The 21,919-nt window shown below is 44.6% G+C and overlaps 1 protein-coding gene across 2 annotated transcripts; it reads left to right on the top strand.

Annotated features, from left to right (window-relative positions):
- Positions 1-8,891: 8,891 nt before the first annotated feature.
- On the top strand, positions 8,892-18,574 carry a1cf (apobec1 complementation factor; the record flags this gene model as incomplete). Of its 2 annotated transcripts, none has more annotated exons than XM_080020936.1 (12): positions 8,892-8,990; positions 11,080-11,214; positions 11,857-11,987; positions 12,133-12,371; positions 13,174-13,338; positions 13,605-13,702; positions 13,839-13,976; positions 14,436-14,580; positions 15,522-15,739; positions 16,109-16,245; positions 16,376-16,530; positions 18,417-18,574. In XM_080020936.1, the coding sequence occupies 12 exons, from the start codon at positions 8,892-8,894 to the stop codon at positions 18,572-18,574; spliced, it is 1,818 nt and encodes a 605-aa protein (XP_079877062.1). The 2 variants fall into 2 exon arrangements, with proteins under 2 accessions (XP_079877062.1, XP_079877061.1); XM_080020935.1 differs by having other exon boundaries at positions 15,498-15,739.
- Between the last annotated feature and the right edge of the window lie 3,345 nt (positions 18,575-21,919).

Below are 21,919 nucleotides of genomic sequence, written 5' to 3'. Positions count from 1 at the left end.
TTGGTTAACGCACTGCCGTGAATCGATCATTTTCCCGGGAGTTAGTACGCGGTGGCAGTACGTACTATCAGTATTGCATATTGATATTATATGCATATTGAGGCTTATAGGGAACCGATCTAAAGGCCGATGGTGTCATTATTCTATTGCCATAACAGTGACTTCATAACGATAAGTAAAAGCAAAAAAGTTGTTTATTGTCGCTTTAAGCGTCAGAAGTTCTGAATGTTTCTTTTGGCTGTTGTTTTTTCTTTTGGCTGTTGGTCATCATGAAGATGCATTGGGAATGTTTCAATTCAACGCGCGTTCTTACTCTTAGAAATTGGTGCACATCTGGTCATAACCACTAGAGGGCGCTCAACTCACTTCCGCATTACCGGTAACAACTGTGTAAGGGCTTTGAAATGAACATTATTGTCATACTATAAATGCAGTTGATCAAAACGAACCCTGTGAATACTGCTGCCGCTCGCTACTAGGAATAAAAGGCTTATCCATCAGGGATCCATCAGAAGGGAGAGTACTGTAAGACGTGAGAAAGGAGAGGCCGCATGGGATGCATGGTGGTGAAAAGATGCAAACACAGCAAGAAACGAGAAGTGGCGTGTAACACGGACACGGCCATAGAGAAGGAGAGACCTGAGAGAAGATGATCAACAAAGGCAGAGAGAGAGAGCGAGAGAGAGCGAGAGAGAGACATAGAGATCAGTAAGAGAGAGAGAGATCAGTAAGAGAGGGAGAGAGAGGGCCAAGAGAACCTAATGAAGAATTGAGAGTTTTAAAGAGAGTGAGACAACAAAAGAGTGATAGAGTTAAAGTGCAGGCTGGAGACGACTTTTACCCAAAAACACCTATTTTGAGCTCTCACACACACACACACACACACACACACACACACACACACACACACACACACACACACATATGGGTGGATGCTTCATATATTTTGCAATAAAAGTCCACATATTGTCATTTTACACACATCCACACGGGTACGCAGGTACACACACACACTTTGGATAAAAGTAATCTTTATGTTCACTCATGTGTGCTTCTCATGTGTACGATCTGTGCTAATGTCTACCTCCATGTGTGCCTATGTCAGCGAGCTACTATCTCTCTGTCTCTCTCTATGTTTCTCTCTCTGTTTCTCTCTCTCGCTCTCGCTCTCTCGCTCTCTCTCTCTCTCTCTCTCTCTCCATGCAAAAGATAGCAGCAGGTTAACCATTAATGTAGGCTCGCTCGTAAAGCTAACACCAGGACAGTGCACCTTTGGAGTTTGATATGATGTGATCACACACACACACACACACACACACACACACACACACACACACACACACACACACACACACACACACACACACACACACACACACACACACACACACACACACACACACACACACACACACACACACACACGAGCGGAGGGACTGTGGCCCCCAATGACACGTCAACACACACACACACACATTCACCTCTCAGAATGATACAGCTCTGATCGGTGGGAGGTGATCTCTGAAATTGCTCAGGTAAGTTTGTGATATTTTCTTGGTCAAAAATAAGATTTGAGTTCATGTGTGAACGCACGTTTACTGCTGTCGGTCCACTCCCCTGCGTCGACGTGTTACCTTTTGGGGGATGGATAAAGCGTACCAGAGCCGAGGGATCTAGTTTTCCAGTAGGTGTTTTATTCGTGATAGTTTAGAAGAGGGATAACCTTGTGCAGTGTAGATAGAATATGGATGTATTTTTGATCAAAATATCCTAATTTCAACCCCAAATCAAAGGGTTTTGGTCATTCCCTCCCTCTTTGTCCCTCTATTGACACAGGTAGTTTATCAATGATTATGTTTGGTTTTATTTCCATTTGAAACTGTCGGCTGTATATAATAATTATGCAGTTGAAGCGTTGCTCAAAGGTGATTTTTACTTATAATAGGTCTTTATAGTAACATGTATTTCATCAATTACATCTTAAAAATCCACTGGAGGAATATTTCAGCTCTAGCTTTCACTCAACCTTTTTAGCTGTGTCCAGAAAAGAGATTTTTTTAGGTAACGAGATATTACTTATATTACATTATATTACTAATATTACCATTCATTTATGTGTGTGTCAGTGTGTGTGTGTGTGTGTGTGTGTGTATGTGTCTGTAGTCTGTGTGTGTTTATTACATTTGACCTACAAGGCCCAGTGTGTGATATTGACAGATATCGGGGGCAGTTTTTTTTCCAAAAGTGTACTTTGGCCTTAACTCTTGTCGAAGGTCGTGACACACAGAGCCAGAGTGCAACACTCTGCAGAGAGATAAAGGTCTCAGTCTTTGAATATCACGGCATAAAAAAAAGACATATACAAAGATTCATAGATACATTAGTAAGGAAGTAAGCAAAATTTTGCAAATTCGGCTTTTGTTAATTGAGATTAATAGCTTTATTTATAGATTATTAATAGCTGTGGCTTAATAGTTATAGTACATCAGTTTGATAAATGACTAATGGGAGTGTGTGTGTGTGTGTGGATGCTGAGCCAGTGCTGCCTTTCAATGGAAAGTCAGAAAACTGTAACTCATGCTGCCTTTCACAAAACCCTCGAAAACTATAATCAGTCCCAGAAGGTGTTTTCGCACAGCAGGAAGTTCCGTGGAGTGCTATATTTGGGAGTCCACCCCATATTGTTAGCATTTTTATTATTTTCCATCTCCTTGGCACTTTTCGGGCCAAAAGTGTCTGGAAGAGCACGACCGCTACAGCTAAGGATCCAAATCGACCCATACGGAGAAGGAATTAGTGAGAAACCGACTGAATTTGACTGGAAGTAGCCGAAGTTCGTGCAACGCCGACACGCTCTAAAAGTTCTGCTCCGGTGGTGGAGCGAGATGAGTTTGGGGAGTAAGACGCTTTGTGACATCACTATCCAATTCGCGATATATTTGCAGGTTGTGGCTACAAACACATATTCGCATTGTGCTGGATACATGGTGTGGACTCCATCACTCTGCAGTGGTTACAAACTACGTGTGTGTCTGTCTGTGTGTGTGTGTGTGTGTGTATGTGTGTGTGTTTGCGTGCATGCGTGCGTGCTTGCGTGCTTGCGTGCGTGCGTGCGTGTGTTTTGTTTTTACTCCGATCTGGAATTTGATTGGTTTCATGGTCGTCTCACCTTAATTGGCTGACACAAAAAGGATCAATAATACTTCTAATCAATTATCGGCCAATTCAATTCATTGGCAAATGTTTTAAGAAAACATATGCATACAAGGAGCTTAAATCGGTGTGTTATGGTCAAAGTTTTGAAAGAATAGAGAAAATTAAACAAGCAATTTCAGAAAGCCTCATTTTGCTGTTTATATGCACGGTATCTACAAAGGTGAGGCATCATACAGACCGAATCAATATCTATTTCCTTCACAACCTGATCAAATATCTGATTTCAAACATCGAAAATCTCCTCAAATGCGTCAGTAAATAGCGTTGATTTCTATCAGAGCAGCTGTTTATCTTCTCAACCCAGGTTGTTGGACACAAACAAACTCTCAGCTGATTAAATCAAGATACAGGGCGGCATGCGGCATTAATGGCGAGAGGGAGGATAGAGAGGCCTGGTTCATAATATTGAGGGAGAAATATTCGGCCTGTTAAAGTGTTTTCGCCATGAATCGCACATTTAAAAAATATATATTATTGAAAAACATATTCTTCTACGTTGGAGTTAAGCAGAGCCTTAGACGTTAAATAGAGACCAAAATATAAATAAAAAAACGAAAGTATTGCCCCCTGCTACTGTACACACATGCATTAAGCGAGCGAACAAGGCCTTTAACGTCCCGTAAACGTTGGCATGGCGATTTGGAGGGCGGCTAGAGAAACGGCCGCGTCGGCGATTCCGCAAGTACATTTGGAGGGGCGATGGACCGATTCCCCTTCCCTTTCCAATGGGATTCACATCCCTGCAGGAAAAGCCTCTTAACAGAGTGGTTCGGTCACGTCACCACAGGTCACCATCACTCCCAACTCAAACGCTTTGAAAGAGAACAGCGACGGTGAACCGGAGCTGCAAGGCTTGGAAAAAAAATCCGATTTTTATCGCGTGCCGGGAAACGACGGTGTTTCGTATTGTTCCAATGCGAGCAAAACGGGGAAAAAACGATACGTTACAAAAGCGCGTTTGAAGATCTGAAAAACAATTTGCCGAGGGGCAAAATCTTCCAGGAATATCCTACTTTGGCCGCGCTGAAGGTCGAAATGCTTCAGTTTAAGCAGACGGCCGGCGTTGTTCTTTCATGCAATGCAAAAACACTGTTTCATCATGAATGGCGCTGTCAGTGCTCACATTTAATACAGCATCGACTCAATCAATTTGACGCTGCCCATTGTGCTTATGTAACCATCCAGACTTTCAAAACAAAAGTATTACTACTACTCCATAAAGAGATGTTGCTTAGTAGTCTTTAAACCGACTGACTCACTGTCTGATGTGTTGAAGCCTCAGTCAAGACAAAGGCAGTGCTAATCATCGTCTGATAACACACACACACACACACACGCACACACACACACGCACACGCACACACAGACGACACATTGTCCAGTGATCGTGCTTATGCAAACTGTAACTAGGCTGTCCTGAAGAGGAGGCAGATAGAGGAAGAGAGAGAGAGAGAGAGATAGTGCTCATGGAGATCCAGTTCCTCACCTGTGCCACTGGTTTGAACTTATTCCGCTACAACACCGTCCACGTTGCTCGAGAGAAGAATAGAAAAGAAAAGAAAAGAAATTCCGCGCTCTCCAATTTCTAGCCATATCGACGGTAATTTAAACCGGGACGGAGACGGTGGAGTGGGAGGGAAACCAAGATGGCAGCACGTCGGCGTCGGCGTTGGCCTGCTCCGCGAAGTTGAACGGAACCAAATAAGCGCGGTGCTGGAGGAATTTCTCGTGAGGTTTCGCGCTTTTTTTTTTTTTTTAGCTGCTCTTCGCCTTTTGCCAGGCGTGGGCACACCCGGCTGCTCAGGGGCCCCTCAGATCAGGGGGTTAACCCTTCACCAACCAAGTCATGAATCAAAAATCGAACGGCCCCTGGGGGCGGCCGTTTGCGGTGGCGAACACCGCTGCCTCTGTCAGTGTCGTCCATGTGAAGGAGTGACCCGGACAGCGGAGTTGACCTGAGCAGCCGTGACATATTTGGCCTGGTTTCAGACGGAGGGAGCTCTGCCAAGCGTGAGTGGTTGATGCTTTACACCGCTTTCCTGCCTTCGCTATTAAAAGACAGCGACCTCCACCTCCCCCTCGACGGGGGTCGTCGATGGCGCTCGGGCCCTTACCGACCGCACCGCCGCTCGGCGCCACCAACCGCCGGGCCGCCGCCGGACCAGACCAGACGTCAAGGTTTTCGACTTGACTTTGAGTCGGGGGTTGTTAGCGGGGAGCGTCAGAATGAAGGAGGTTGGTGGAGCGGGACGGGACAGAGAAATAAGAGGGAGACGTTTTTCCTCGAGGGGCCGATGGAAAGAAAAGGAAACGACAGCCCACCATAGCCTCATTTGCATACACCCTAATATGTTATTCTACGCTATTCGCACATTTATATCTATATGTGTGTGTGTGTGTGTGTGTGTGTGTGTGTGTGTATATGTGAGTTTTACGGACAACCACTTCAAGGAGGGAGGGAGGCTATTCTGCTTGGATCGGGATAATTATGACGGGCGTCCTCTCTTCTCTGGTTCTGTTTGTTTGTGAAGCGCTCATTACACATCATGACCTTTTGACCTCTCTTTCTTTCTCCCTCTCTCTCTCTCTCTCTCTCTCTCTCTCTCTCTCTCTCTCTCTCTCTCTCTCTCTCTCTCTCTCTCTCTCTCTCTCTCTCTCTCTCTCTCTCTCTCTCTCTCTCTCTCTCTCTCTCTCTCTCTCGCTCAACTGCCCTCTCCGTCTCATTTCACCCCCTCCCCATCTGCCCTTTCTTTCTCTAATTTGTCCTTCTTTACGCCCCCACCCCCAACCCCACCACCACCACCACCACCTCTGTCTCTCCCCTCCTCCATCCGTTCTCCCGTCGTCCTTCTATAATCTTACTCGTCTCTTTTGTCTCCGTCTTTCTCTCTGATCTAGAAGTGGGCTCACACTGTTCGCTTTCCCCTTTGAAGTCAGTACGATATGGAAAGCTGCAGTCTGCGCGCGTGCATGCGTGCGCGATCGCCATGTAAATTGAAGGGGCGAAGATGCGGCCGCTCGCTGTTTAGCATCGTGCTGATTAGATCAACCTTCCCTCAGGTTCAAACGGGTTAGCCCAAAGTATCCACTTAACCGCTTGCCTGCGTTAGTGTCCTGGGCTGTCGGATATATGTGTTGGATATCAGGGGCTGTGAATCTCATTATTTTCCCCGATCACCACTTACGACCGAACTACGGCTTAAAGTGGTAATCCGTACGTTTATTTTGTTAAAAACAAAAAAAGAAAACCCCGTTTCATCATCATTATTTATCCGGCATGTTATCAGAAACGGCCATTGAATGTATTTGCGCTACGCGTGTGCTCCTCTGTGTGTTGTTTCCATTATGGGTGGCGGGGTCCCACCACCTGCAAAAAGCGAACGGCAGCCGCGGTGAATTTGATAAAGCGGCGCGGCGAGTTGTGGTCAGAAAGTCGCCGATAAGGATGAACACTCACAAACAAACAACAGCACCCACGGATGAGAAAAATCGAAAAAAGCTGCCGTTTCAAATGGAATTCTGGGAATCGTAGTAATCCACCCGACACGGACAATCGACTGGAAATACGCTTTATATATTTTTAATATTTTCGAAAAACGTTCATCACTCCCGAAATGTGGAGCGAGTTAAAACTCTGCGGGCTTGCAGGTTGTAAGAAAAAACATTCACCCGTCCCCCGATTTACCACCTGCATATCTCACACACAAACATGATTTGGGTCGTGAGAAAATACTTAAAATGTTTTTCGACGATAAGATGTGAAACCCACCGGCAAGTGGGAGGTGCTGTCGAATGTAAACTTGGCCCTGGGCTGCTCTGTCAATGATTAGCGCTCAGACCTTGACCTCTTGGTCCCGCGTTGCCTTTAGAGCGAGGCCACAGCGCGGCATCTGTCTCCCCGAGCGGCTGACCGGCATGCCAGCGTGTGCCGTCCCTCTGAGCTCTGATCCAAAGCCACCTCCGCGGTGGGTGGAGAACAGGTCAAAACGGACGGGACGTCCAGACCTCAAGTGACTTTCATCTGCGTCGTACATTGCGGCTCAGGCGGTAACGCTTGTGGACCGTTTTACGATTACTGTAATGAGACTCCCTGGCCACACGTGGTGCTAATGAGCAACACCGGGTCCCCGAGTTCAGTGCGAGATACTGTATGTGTGTGTGTTCCCTCCGCCACTGGTCACACCTCAGTGAAGCAAAACACACCAGGCCACTTGAACAGGCGGCTCGCGGACCAAATGTGGCCCTCGCGCGAATGCAGAGTGGCCCTTTGAATAAATCTGCAATAAACTGCAATTCAATTGATTCCAGAAATACCTGCTGGGATTAAAGTGCCGGCAACCAACAACCGTATGACGATGCAGAAGCAGCGTGCCTTTCAGAATGTAAAATCGGAGAGAATATCAGAATATTATCTGCAAACGTAATCATTTATTTTATGATATTGTATGGATATTGCTTGTTGAATTTGTCAGGGCCCCGAAGCCAGTAACCAACAGAATCAAAACAACTCCTTTAAAATATTGAGGTAGGCTGATCCACTGGTCAAATCTCCCAAGACAGATCCGCAAAGAACTAGCAGCAGCGAAAAGAGAAGATTGGGGAGATGCACATGTTACAACAGTGTATATCTGTACAATCTCCCGGTCAGGACAAAGTACAGCAGGCCAGTCATCGCTGGACTCACCGCAGGTAGAGCTGGTTCAGATATCAGGTTCATGGTAAAGAGCTATTCATAAGAATTTCCTTCTTGCTTTTGCAAAAAGTCATTTCAGTACACGTGTACATGGCCTATTGGTAAACTAACCAAGTTTATCAAGTCATGTTGCGTACGAGGGTAAAGTCGGTTTTTATAATGAGGAATAAACGGAGATTGCTGTGTATTTTTCGACGTGTTTTCATCTTATATTCACCACTCAGTAACAAGGTTTCAATTTATTTTGACCATATTTGATTTGAACTATAGAATAGACATCTGTTCAGACGTGCTTTCCCAAACCTGGGGCCCGAGAGGTTGGAAGGGGAAGCTTTCTGGGGTTCGGCCACTAGGGGGCGCCACATCTGGCCAGTAAAAGCATGCCTTTATTCAAAGTTTACGTTGAGCAAAACTTATTTTGGACAAAATGAGTGATCAAACAAATTAAATGTAAATGGTTGTTTTGACAAAAAGCAGCATCATCCTACAAACCCCTCAAAACTCAGATTGTTGGGAATGCCTCCACTTAAATGCTCTTGTAAGAGCACACGTTACCCCCCCCGCCTGGCTCTGCCGGCTGCACAGCCACGGCAACAACAACAGGCTATTCTCATTTGTAGTTCCACGTTGGTGGAAAGAGCTGCCAAAAACCACCAGAGCAGGGGCCTCCCTCTCTGTCTTTAAGAAGCACTTGAAGACCCAACTCTTCAGAGAGCACCTCCTCTCCTAACTTAGCACTACTTAGCAGTATTTATTTATTGTTACACTAATGTTTCTGTTGCAATGTAGCTTGAATGTTATTCTCCCTTGTGAGTCGAAAGAATGGTTGTTGTTTTTTTTACCACTGGACTTTCTCAAGGGTTATGTCATTACTTTGTGTGGGCCTTCTCACATGTTGTGGTTTTGTTTTTGTTTTTGTGTTTGTTTTTCCAGCGAGCACCCCTAATTTCCCTGATTTACGTATCGTTGTCAATCACACCCAATGGAATCCAATCAGAAAGCAGGGGATGAACTGACCGGGACACAGAAGGAGGCGGCGCTCAGGACTCTGATTCAACGCACAGGATACCAGATAGTACAGGTATTAGTACATTAGTGTAGTACATTTTACTATACTTATAAGAACAATCTCTGAAAGGTCTCCAAATTGACTATTTTTTTAGAAGTGCACCAGAAACATTGGTCCTCACTTTGATACCAGTAAAATAATGTGTGTGTGTGTGTGTGTGTGTGTGTGTGTGTGTGTGCGTGCGTGCGTGCGTGCGTGCGTTTGTTTTACTAAACTCGTCTCTGAACCTGTCTCTGAATCGATAATTTTTTTCGTTTGAAGTGCACCAGAAACATGGTCCGGGTTCTTCCAACCCTGGGATAGGATGTGGGAACATCAAAAATACAGAACCACTCGAACAATACCTCACCGTCAAACAGGCATGGGAATAAATAAATAAATGTGACAGCCTTATCGTTGGATCATATCCCCGTTTTTTCCGGCCATATTGTTGAGCTGCTTTCAAATGAAAGATCTTAGCTCTGGCAAGGATGCATTAAGGAAACACACGGGCCAACACACCTCTCCTGGGAACCAATAGACAACAATGAAATGTGAGGAAAATCAGAATAACCCATTTCATGGTGATTTCATATCTGTTCCACTTATCTATCAATGTGCGTTTTTATTTTTCTCATAGCCATCGCTTTGGAATGGAATTTAACGGGGTGCAGCAGAAAGCATTCAAAAATAATACCCGGAAAAAATGCCTTGAAAACCAAAACGGCACATTCATACAATTTCAAATCTATGGAGCCCAGGAACCTTCTTTTTTGAGATCAGTTCCGCTCATTCACACCCGCCAAGATAACTGTCAGGAGCAAAAATGACACGCCTCTGACACCGTGGCAGACCTCCTCGGGACTGTGAGAATTGACGTACGTGAGGTGGGGGAAAAGATCGCGATTTGGGACTAAAGCAGATAAGTAGTATGTCTCATATAGTCCACATACAGCACATGCAAATCAACATTTATTATGCCATCTCCAGCGCTCCGTCATCAAAAGGAGCACTGAGGGCATCTACATGAATATTAGGAGGAGGGGCCCATTTAAATTCACAAAATGTTACATGCAAAATTCAATCAACTTGCACTTTAGCTAGTTCTAAGACCTGTCTTTTATTTTGTACAAATCTAGATTGGGTACTACTGCGTGGGGTTTGAACAAAGCTGGATTATGGACCGGGCCATTGGGGCCAGTATCACGAGGCCTCAGACTGCCCGGGGCCTCCGATCCGCAGCCTCAAAAGACATGTGCCCAGGGGCCTCCCTGGGCACATGTCTTTTGCACATATGGGCTCATGTCACATGTCTCCCATATTATTATTATTATTAGATGGATTTATTGGGTGCCATCCAGCAAGATAGAACAGTTACTGTTGCTCTAAAGATAAAGGAAATCTTCCTGCCACTGCTGAAAATTAAATCCAAATTGAATCCAGACTCAACAAGATACTGATGCAAGTCAAGGCAAGTCAATGATTCACACTCCCCTCACGTATGAAAGCATGAAAGCAAATCTCTCCCAATTGCATTGAGTGTCTTTTTTGTTTTTTTGTTTTTAATCAGAATATCAATTCTCAAGTTTGGATAAAATATAATAATATAAGCCCAAATAATAGCCATGTTTTAGCAGGTTCCACTGTATGGTTTAAGTGCGAAAAACAAAGACGCAGAAAATGCAACTGAGCAAAGCCTCCCTCATGGCCCCTCATGCCCCTCGTGGCCCCTCCTGGCCCCTCGTGGCCCCTCATGGCCCCTCATGGCCCCTCATGGCGCTGGGCTCGTGCATCCCTGCACGGTAAGGATAACAGTCACTGGGTGGTAACTATGACTTCACTGTGCTGTAGGTAACACTGTGACTACAAAGATTGAATGTAGAGCATAAATGTTTAAGAACTTTTAGCTGAGTCCGAAAAATCTCCCAAGATGGTAAAAAAAAAAAAGCCACTTCCTGGGTCGGTTCTTGTTCATTGGTAGATGCTGATGTCCTGGTGCCATCTTGTGGTCGGCCCCACGTCAAACCCGCAGCCTGGTCGGTTCCAAACAACCTTTTCTACCACCACGACCTCTTCCTACCTCTACCCCAACCTTACCTTACCTTGTGTCCCATCCATGAAGGAGAACGGCCAGCGGCGGTACGGCGGCCCCCCGCCGGGTTGGGAAGGCCCCCCACCGGAAAGAGGCAGCGAGATATTCATCGGGAAGCTACCCAGAGACCTGTTTGAAGATGAACTGGTGCCTCTCTGCGAGAAGGTAGGGCGAAAAAGAGAGAAGGCGTCGGAGAGAGAGAGAGAGAGAGAGAGAGAGAGCGAGTGAGAGAGAGAGAGGGAGAGACCCAACTGGAGACACGTACTGAAACACATAAGCACCCGCCACATTTTCACCTCGGACAGCTCCATGACGTGATGGTAAGATTACCTCAGTATGTCTCCGAAAAGCACAGTTCCGTCCATGTCAGAGAAGCAAGGAGACACCCAGACGCCCTGGAAATTTCCCCCTTCCCGCCCCTGCTGCACGAGTGCTGCTGTGACTGACGGGCTGGAAGTCGACGCATAGCGGGCAGCCACAATCGCGTGTTTCTGCTAAGGCGTGTTGTGTTGTGTTTCAATATCACATCCAGCGCACAATTATGTAATCATGTCATTATGATGTTTTTGGGAGCATGAAGCGTGGATGCATTTTCGAAGTCTAAGTGTCGGCTTCATTCAGTGGCAGCACTTAACACAGTCACTGCCCCTGTCCAGTCACTTCCTGCACCCATGGATATAAATATTGTTTGATTCTTAGTTTATTGTTTCATGTATTTGAGTACTATGTACATAACACTATGAGTGTATCTACCTTTTCTATAAATGTTGGCTCTCCCTCGCGCTCTCTCTCTCTCTCTCCCTCTAGTTCGGGAAGCTATACGAGGTGAGGATGATGATGGATTTTAACGGCAACAACAGAGGCTACGCCTTCGTCACGTTCACCACCAAACAGGACGCCAAGACGGCCATGAAGCAACTCAACAACTACGAGATCAGGTCGGTAGTAATGGCCAGAACTTTAACCGCACAGATGGTGGCTATTTCTTCGACACCATCAGCTCCGTCAATCAAAGAATTCGCAAAAGAAACCTGAAAAACGCATCTGGTGTAGCTTTAACTCCTCTTCCCAACCACGCCGCAGGAACGGACGTCTCCTCGGCGTCTGCGCCAGCGTCGACAACTGCCGCCTGTTCGTGGGCGGCATTCCCAAGACCAAGAAGCGGGAGGAGATCCTGTCGGAGATGAGGAAGGTGACGGACGGGGTGGTGGAGGTCATCGTCTACCCCAGCGCCGCCGACAAGTCCAAGAACCGAGGGTTCGCCTTCGTGGAGTACGAGAGCCACCGGGCGGCCGCCATGGCCCGTCGGAAACTGCTGCCAGGTAGTGACGCCGCCTGTCGCGCTGGTCGCGGAAGCCGTGGCCTTCACGACGCCCGGCCTCTCACCACCACCGCTCGCGTCTCCTCGTGACAACCGTGACCTCTGGAAAAAAATATTTACGATGTTTTGAAGTCACTGGTCACTCTTGATCTGAAACCTTAATTGAGTTGGGCGTGATGGAACGTTAGATATCGATGGACGTACGACTACACGCTTCACTACAAGAACTAAGTGTCATGGGTCATGGTCTGGTCATGTGGAGACATTAAATCCAATATGTCCCTTGTGAGTAAACTGTTGCGGGGTGCGCAGAACTTCTCTTCCTAGATCGTGGTTCCGAACAGGAAAAGATTGAAGATGAGATGTTGCAGGATACAGTATAATGTATAACTGGGCGTCATGGTCAATGTCCATCTGCTATCAGAAATCACAATAAAGATACAACTATCAGTACTTTGTTCCCCGGTGAATGCAACACTTAATAAACGTTGATACAACTTTATAATGGGAAAATACTTACTGGAAGGAAAAACTGAGTTGACAGACACCTAAGAATAGCGTTTTATTGGTTCTCGAAAAACTCAAATTCAATTTATATTAGCACGAAAGACCGACTTGTATTGAGATGAGTTTTGGCTGCCGGGGCCACGTTTGCTCTGCGCGTACATGTCGCGGAAGAGCCGTTGCCAGGTAACTTGGAACACTATGGAATCCCTGCTCAAATCTCATGGTGGTCTACCGCGTCGTCTATTGTACCGATTATTCAAGCTCCTGTGCCTCTGCTCTATATCCACCTTTCCCAGGTCGCATCCAGCTGTGGGGGCACGCCATCGCTGTTGACTGGGCCGAGCCCGAGGTGGAAGTGGACGAGGATACCATGGCTACCGTCAAGATTCTCTACATCCGGAACCTGATGCTGCAGACCACGGAGGAGGCCATCGAGAAAGAGTTTAACAGTTTAAAACCAGGTGGCAGAACCACCCACACTCCTAGTACTGCTTGTACCTTGCTTGCACACCTGTGCTACTATTATGACTACTACAATCACAAATATTATACTAACCACCTGCTGCTGCTGCTGCATGCTGCTGGAACGTCTCATAAAAATACCATGTTGGATCCACTTAAGAAGCTTTCTTTGGAGCACTGGTGCTTGAAATTTGCAACTACAAATCAAAAAGAAAAAGTAAAAAGTATTTTTTAAGAGGATGAAGATAACTTGGCCTGCGTCTAGGGTCTGTGGAGAGAGTGAAGAAGATCAGAGACTACGCCTTTGTCCATTTCACCCTGAGAGAAGACGCCCTCCATGCAATGAACACCCTCAACGGCAAGGTGAGCAAAGCGTGCGGCGAGTTCCTGGTCGAAAGAAATCCGTTTGGGTCACAGTGTCGTTTAAGATATGACCCGGCCACGGCGGCCGATCAGTTGCAATTTATAAACGCTTCCCGGCTTCCCCTGTGCTCTCCAGGTAATAGACGGCTCCCCCATAGAGGTGACCCTCGCTAAGCCGGTGGATAAGGACAGTTACGTGCGCTACACCAGGGGAACGGGAGGACGCGGGGGCTCCCTGCTGCAACCCGACTACACAGCTTATACCTTAGGGCAGGTGAGGAGGGCATTATTATTATCACATAGTTTATTATTATCTGCTATTTGACCTCCTGGGTGTGGACAGTCGAGGTTTATCAACTCATCTTTTCACATGAAGATGGTGAAACAAGACCTCTATCTCTAATTAGGTGACGTGCCTTTCAGAATTTGAGATTTTCTTTTTCTATTCTCACTACCCATCGTGGTTCCACCCCTCGGTTCCTCCTCCTCTCTCGCTTCCTTCCTTCGGTCCTTGTTGTTATCGACGTCTTGCACAAGCACACTGCACGGGCGCACACACACGACTGAGTTGCGGCGGCAACAAGTTACTGAACCCTGAATCTCAGAACGTTTCCACACGGGGGGGGATCCAGACCGATCGAGCCCCTTCGTCGTCGACCCCGCACCCCTACGCCTCGCCCCTAAGTCACGCCCATTCCCTCGTTTTCCTCCCCCATCTCCTCTGATGTCCTAGGTCTACGACCCCTCCGCGGCCTACCTGGGGGCGCCGGTGTTCTATGCGCCCCAGGCCTACGCGGCGGTGCCCGGTCAGTTCCGCTTCCCCGGGGCCAAGGCCCACGTCGGGGGCAGGGGCCTGATCAGGGCGCCTTCAGTCAGAGGTGAGTGCAGTCTGACTCCGCTGCTCGTGCTTCAGAATCAATGATCGCTCCCCCGTTCAACGCATAATCGTTAACAAAATCATTGACATTCATGTTTAGCTCTGAAAGACTAGGGAAAACCATGGGTTGTTTCAAAAATTATTGATATAACAATGATATAATATTGTTGATCAGGTAAAGTATGAATTTCATGTTTTAATGTTTACATAAGTTTTGAGCATTCATTATGTCTGACATTGAATTCAATGTCAGACTTAATAATACTATTCTGTTTGTCTATTCAACATCTGCTTGCAGTGCCTGCATATTACAGTCTGAACAAATTCAATCAAAACATAACTACTGTAAAAAACAAAAAAAAGTTGCAATTAAATTACTTGTGCGCAGTTGAATTTGAATCACAGTGTAAATGAAGTCAAATTATCGTAAATAATTACTCAAATCTATGAACAGAACGAATGCCAATGGGATCAATAAAGTTGATGACAAAATAAAGCCTCACCACAGCCGACCGAAACTCCCACACCTTCGTCACTGTACTGTGCTGGCTCGGGCAGGGATCACGTGAGAGGTGCAGTTGTAGCCGCGCTAGACATCCCAGTCCAAAAAAATGTGTCGCTGTGAAAGTTGAAGGGTACTGTGTGAATGATGAGGGGCTGTCGCCATGGTCACCACTGCAACTTGGATTCGAGCGGACAAGACGCCGTCCGCTTTCAGAGTTGATTCGTTTAGTTGAGGCAGGCTGTTCCAGCCCGCTTCAGGGTAACTTTAAGAGAGGAAAATGCAGATGTACCTTCATGGAGCTACCGTGGCTACAACTGTATCCATCTATGATTTCATAATTGTCTGACTTTTGCACCTCAGACGTTGATTTCCGGTGATTTGATTGATTTTACTGCCTTCTTGGTTTCCTGTAGAAATTTACATGACTGTACCTGTAGGGGCTGCCGGGGTGCGGGGGCTGGGAGGGAGGGGCTACTTGGCCTACGCTGCAGGGGGCGGCGCCGTGGTCCGCGGTGGCGGCGGCGCCACCTACGGGCTGAAGGTGGAGAAGCATCCCGAGGACAAGCTCTACGACCTGCTGCCGGGCATGGAGCTGACCCCCATGAACCCCGCTGCCATGGGCCTGAAGCCGCCGGGGATCAAGCACGCGCCACAGGTGATCCAGGGTCACCGAATGTCGATCAGGTTGACTGGTTACGATTCAGACATGTCGGTCGGCGGTCTTCCTGAAGTCCAGCCACCGAAATAAACACAATCTCTACAAAGAATAAGCGGCAGTAGAAATAGCAATTTTAGTGAAATTGTCATTTTACTGTTTGTAAGCTTATCGCACTAGGTAGTGTAGTGTACTTCCCTCAGTTCGAAGACGGTGGAAGAGCAGCTCTAAAATTCTGGAACCATCCCAAAAGAATAATGGACGACCCGAATGACTGCTTATGAGTCGCCCACGGGTCTATCCGGTGACTCAGGTTTGTCAGTGACCGGTCTATCTGGATGTTCCTCCCTTCCATCTCACCGTCTCCAGATCCTTGAAGAGGTGTGTCAGAAGAACAACTGGGGCCAGCCAGTCTACCAGCTCCACTCGGCGATCGGCCCGGACCAGAGGCAGCTCTTCCTCTACAAAGTCACCATACCTGCACTGGCCACGCAGTATCCTAACGTGTAGGTCAATCGCTGAGCCATTTGTCTGTCGGTTTACCGGCCACCGGCCGCACCTAATAAATGGCACCGCGTGACAAGAGTGAAAACGTGCTTCCTCACTTCTTTCTCGATATATATTGTCTCGCCGCAGCCATCCATTCACGCCCGCCAAGCTGTGCACGGCTGTGGAGGAGGCCAAGGTGCACGCTGCCGAGCACGCCCTGCAGACGCTGGGGCTGCCGACGGAGGGCGCTGCTGACGTCAGCGCCGCTGCTGCCGCCACCGTGGCCTCGGTTGCCTTCCCAGGTATGTGAAGGTCCGTATACAAAACAAACTAACTCTCATTTTATTAAACAACAACTAACGGCACCTTTTTTTTTTTAATTCTTGTTTTTTTTTCCCCACTAACTGTGTCAGTATATAGTTGTACTTTATAGTAATATTACCATTATTACTAACTTTTCTTTTATTTGTATTATTATTATAATGAGCATTAGCATGGGTACTTATTATTATATAATAACAATATTGTTATTATTATTATTATTGTTATTATTATTATACTACTTATTATATCCCCATTGTTTTTGCTCGGATTTTAATTATTATTTTTCTCCATGGCATCCTTTGGGCTATTTCAGTACGCACTGACATGGTCGAGGCCTCGATGTTTCGGACATCCTGTTGTTCGAGTTTGTTCAATATCGATGTACATTTGGAGCATAAATGAGTGAAAAACTGTTGCAAGTTTACCGGAAGTTGAAAATCGTTGGCGCAACCGGATTCGTTTGAGGAGCGGGGGTGCTTTGTGACATCGTCATCCGTTAGGTTATAAGTTCAAGCTTTGTCTCTTGGAGGTCATTTGTATCCAGTCACTTGTGCCTTGTGAACTTGTTCAATCTTGTGTGTGTGTGTGTGTGTGTGTGTGTGTGTGTGTGTGTGTGTGTGTGTGTGTGTGTGTGTGTGTGTATTACAGATTACCTGCTTGATGTCGGCAGGGCGTTTCATTTGATATTTTATTTTTTTATTTTATTCTTTTGCCCTTTTTGTCAATATAAACTCAGTCTGTTCCATCTAACACGGTGCCGTGTTTGCATTGCTGCAGCATTCAAGCCAATCGTAACATACGGACTGTAGGAGGAGGAAACATTATATTCAGCGTTTGTGCCCTCACACATTGAGTTCACTTGCAGCTCCAGCGCAATCTGTCCGAATTGTGTCCCTTTAATTTTAGTCCCAAATTTTCAATAATTAATGAAATGTCTCTGAGGGACATGCACTGTGTGTTACGCCCGTTTAAATGGAACCGTGTTGTTGGGAACTTCCACATGGAGTGATTTCCTTCCACAGAGACACCTTGAGGCAAGACTCTGTGGACAACCAGCTAGTGATGTAGACAGCCACCTTCTAATTTTACGGATAAAGTCATAAAACCAAACAAGTGTAATAATATTTACAATACGCCAATGCGCACACCGACCAGCCACAACATTGAAACCACTGACAGGTGAAGTGAATAACATTGCTCATCTTGTTCCAGTGGCACCTTTAACAAGGACCACATTGTGGTGGCTAGACGACTGGGTCAGAGCATCTCCAAAACGACAGGTCTTGTCGGGTGTTCCCGGTATGCAGTGGTTAGTACCTACCAAAAGTAGGAAAAACAACAAAGAAGAACAACCGATGAACCGGCGTCAGGGTTGCCGGTTCACCAGTTGATGGGGGTCGCCTGCTGCGAACGTCTTGGTGCCAGATACCACAGGACACCTTCAGAGTTCTTGTGGAGTCCATGCCTCCACGGGTCAGAGCTGTTCTGGCGGCATGAGGGGGAGCTACACAACATTAGTTGTTATTAGTGGTGGTTTTAATGTTACGGCTGATGGGTGTATATTATATTATACCAGCAAATGATACCATACTAAAACATATCTCATACCATACCACTTGCTCCTGGTACTATCATTGCTATGCACTGTTACAGTACTAGACAATACACCCTGTTAACTTCAGTATATAAGTATATGTGCATATCTTTTGACCGTCATCGTTCTGTCAACTTCTGCTGCTGTAACAACTGAACACCTGTTTCTTGTCTTATATCAACAAAAACCAAACAAACAAACATTTCAAGAGTGTACACATGATATAGATATATAAATATATTGTAAATACATTTATCTCTTTTTCCTCAGGCTACGCCCTAGCCAGCCCCAGCGCCACGGCGGCGGTGGCCTCTCAGCTGAAGCAGGCTGTGTCTCTTGGACAGGACCTGACGGCCTACACCACCTACGAGGGCTACCCCGCCTTCGCCATGGCAACGCGCCACGCCGACGGATATGGCGTTTTCTAGAAAAGTGTTTCCTAGAAAAGTCTCTCTTCGGAAGATCCCCCGGGGGATGTTGTCACGGCGACGCGATGCTCCTAACCTCCCGCGATGTGAATTGGCTTCAAATAAAGCGAGCTCAACCGCTTGATAACCTGATTTCAAATCAATCGGGCCACCCACGACCGCCTCTTTAGACTAAAACTAAAATGCGGCAAAAAGGTTGTGAATCTCTCAATTAATTCTTTTTTTTTAAATTTGGGCCCAACATTTTTGAGAGACACTTTTCTACAACAACGTCATCGTTCATTAAGTAAAACCCTCCGACTGTCAGGTATAAGAAATAATCAAACAAACAAGAAAAAAACACTCTCCCTCCATTCTTATTTTCTTTTTTCTTGCTCCTCTATCCTTGCACTCATACACTATTTCCTTTAAAGCTGTTTTTGTTTTTTTTAATCATTTCATTTTGCAAACTTTTTTTTATCCAAACTACTACCTATATCTAAATACGACCAAATATTCTTTGCGGTGATTTTCTGTTAACTTCCTTTGATGCATGTTTTCCTTCAATAGATGTTTTGGGTTGCAATTGTGATTAAAACAGGGGGTTTTTTTTCGGTCGTTTTATGAGTTTTTGAGAGTGCGGATGTTTATTTTCAGGTCAGAAAATAAGCTCACAGAGTTTACTACTTTTATAAAACGTCATTTGAGTATGAGTATATTCATTCAACCTTTTTATCAGTCCCACCGTGTTCGTGCCCATACGGGGGCCAATGCAATGTATTCGTTCTTTAATTTTCTTTATTTTTTTCTAAATCAAGTCTGTTTCCCTTTCAGTTTATTTTCCCTGCTGAAACCAGGTCTGCACTCGGGGGCCCCAGCAGTGCGGGAAATCAATGTTGTATTTAGAATTTAGACTTTGAGTCGTGTGAAATAATACTTAAAGAATGTTTACCTTAAAGTCTGTGGATAGGGTCTCTAAGAGTGTCTTTTGTCGTTTTTTTGGGGGGAGATTCATCATATCCCATCTGCATTTCAGTATTTACACGTTCTGCCCGTGACCCTTTAAAGTGGGGATGAGAGCGTTCGACGCAATCAAGTAGATTACGTGTTAAACTTTACCCACTCTGCTCTCAAATAACAAAACGGCTTTGAGAACACAGTCCTCATGATTGGTCATTTTGCGGCACGGAAAAGTGGGAATTCACGACACGATAAGGGTTATTTTTCCTCGATGCACCATCTTTGTCTTCCGCAAATATTTTGTATTTCTAAAAAGGCAACATTTCTTCGGTGCATTTCTGAGTTCTTTTTTTTTTTTTTTTTCTATTTGTGGAAGACTGTTAAATGTACATTTCAGAAAAAGGGACATTTTGACAACGTTTCCATCCACCACCGATTTAAATCTCTTTTGTCAGAGAGAATGGCCATGATGTGTTCATTGTCCTTTCAAATTTGAACTTTAGTCCTTCTGTTTTGCCTTTGCTACAGGGAGTGAGTACTGCCCATTCTACAGTACCCCAGAATATATAAGAGGGTTGTGCTTTGATAATAAGTATAATGTATTTTATTTTCTGGAGTTTGAGGTCATTGCTTCCTTCAAACGATTAGAAAAATGAAAATGGATAAACTAGCAAAGTTGTGAGCAGTAACTAATGGTGGCAGCGTGCTGGACATGAGCAGTCGATCCCACACCAATAGCGTCATTAAGTTAATAATACTCAGGATTGCTGTGGAAGATATTAACTATGAACATGCCAAAGCAGTGACAGTATTAAAGTGTGTGTAGCACTTAGAACTTATTTTTATACCGTGGAAAAAAAAATATCCAGACATTATTTGTATAGAGTTATTGAGCATTTTTGGGGATATTTCAAAAATTCTCTGTACTTCAATAATTGACCTGGTGGACGTACGACGGTCAGACTAAATCTTCAATGGGTTTCAGATGATTGCTAATTTGTAATGCCAAAGCCAAAGTATAAACAACCATGGTGGCTCTATTTTAAGGAAACTGCTGTAATGATTCTAATGTGCCATGATCCATAATTGCCCTAATAAAATGAATAAAACAACATGTTTATCAATGTCGATGTGCTTTTTTATTTTTTTAATGGCATTTGAGTTATAAAAGAAAATCCATGTTGCCTCGAGAATGACTTACATGAATAGATCTAGAAAAATACATAATACATACATACACAGCAATGAAGTAAGCTTAAACAAAGAAAGCAAAAGATGGTACTAGGAATTTGGTTTATGGAGTTTTTGAATATGAATTCCATAAAGTAAACACGCCCTACATGGCATTGAAAATTCTAATGGGCTTGAAAAGATTTTGACTGTCAGGACATTGCGATATCAACACCTTTTCTAACCAGTAGAAGCATCATTCAAACATTGCGACTTTCACTTGAGTTTCATACATTAATACACATTAAACAAAACCAGGCTGAATCATAATCATTTTAGATTTTCTTTAAACGTGGTTGTAATATGTAGTAATAGTAATAGTTATAGTCTGGTAGTAATAGTCTGTTAGTAATAGTCTGGTAATAATAGTCTGGTAATAATCGTCTGGTAGTAATAGTTTGGTAGAAATGGTCTGTTAGTAATAGTCTGGTAATAATAGTGTGGTAATAATAGTCTGGTAATAATAGTCTGTTAGTAATAGTTTGGTAGTAATAGTCTGTTAGTAATAGTGTGGTAATAATAGTCTGGTAATAATAGTCTGTTAGTAATAGTCTGTTAGTAATAGTCTGGTAGTAATAGTCTGTTAGTAATAGTGTGGTAATAATAGTCTGGTAATAATAGTCTGTTAGTAATAGTCTGTTAGTAATAGTCTGGTAGTAATAGTCTGGTAATAATAGTCTGGTAATAATAGTCTGTTAGTAATAGTCTGGTAATAATAGTGTGGTAATAATAGTCTGGTAATAATAGTGTGGTAATAATAGTGTGGTAATAATAGTCTGTTAGTAATAGTCTGGTAATAATAGTGTGGTAATAATAGTTTGGTAATAATAGTGTGGTAATACTAGTCTTGTGTTAATAGTGTGATAATAATAGTCTGTTAGTAATAGTTTGGTAGTAATAATCTGTTAGAAATAGTCTGGTAATAATAGTGTGGTAATAATAGTCTGGTAAAAATAGTCTGGTAATAATAGTCTGTTAGTAATAGTTTGGTAGTAATAGTCTGTTAGTAATAGTGTGGTAATAATAGTCTGTTAGTAATAGTTTGGTAGTAATAGTCTGTTAGTAATAGTGTGGTAATAATAGTCTGGTAATAACAGTCTGTTAGTAATAGTCTCATAATAATAGTCTGGTAATAATAGTCTGGTAATAATAGACTGTTAGTAATAGTCTGGTAGT

This window comes from Zeus faber (genome assembly GCF_960531495.2).
Source record: "Zeus faber genome assembly, chromosome: 20".
Classification (NCBI taxonomy): domain Eukaryota; kingdom Metazoa; phylum Chordata; class Actinopteri; order Zeiformes; family Zeidae; genus Zeus; species Zeus faber.
The sequence above is the reverse complement of the archived record's forward strand: the minus strand, read 5'-3'. Positions and strand labels throughout refer to the sequence as shown.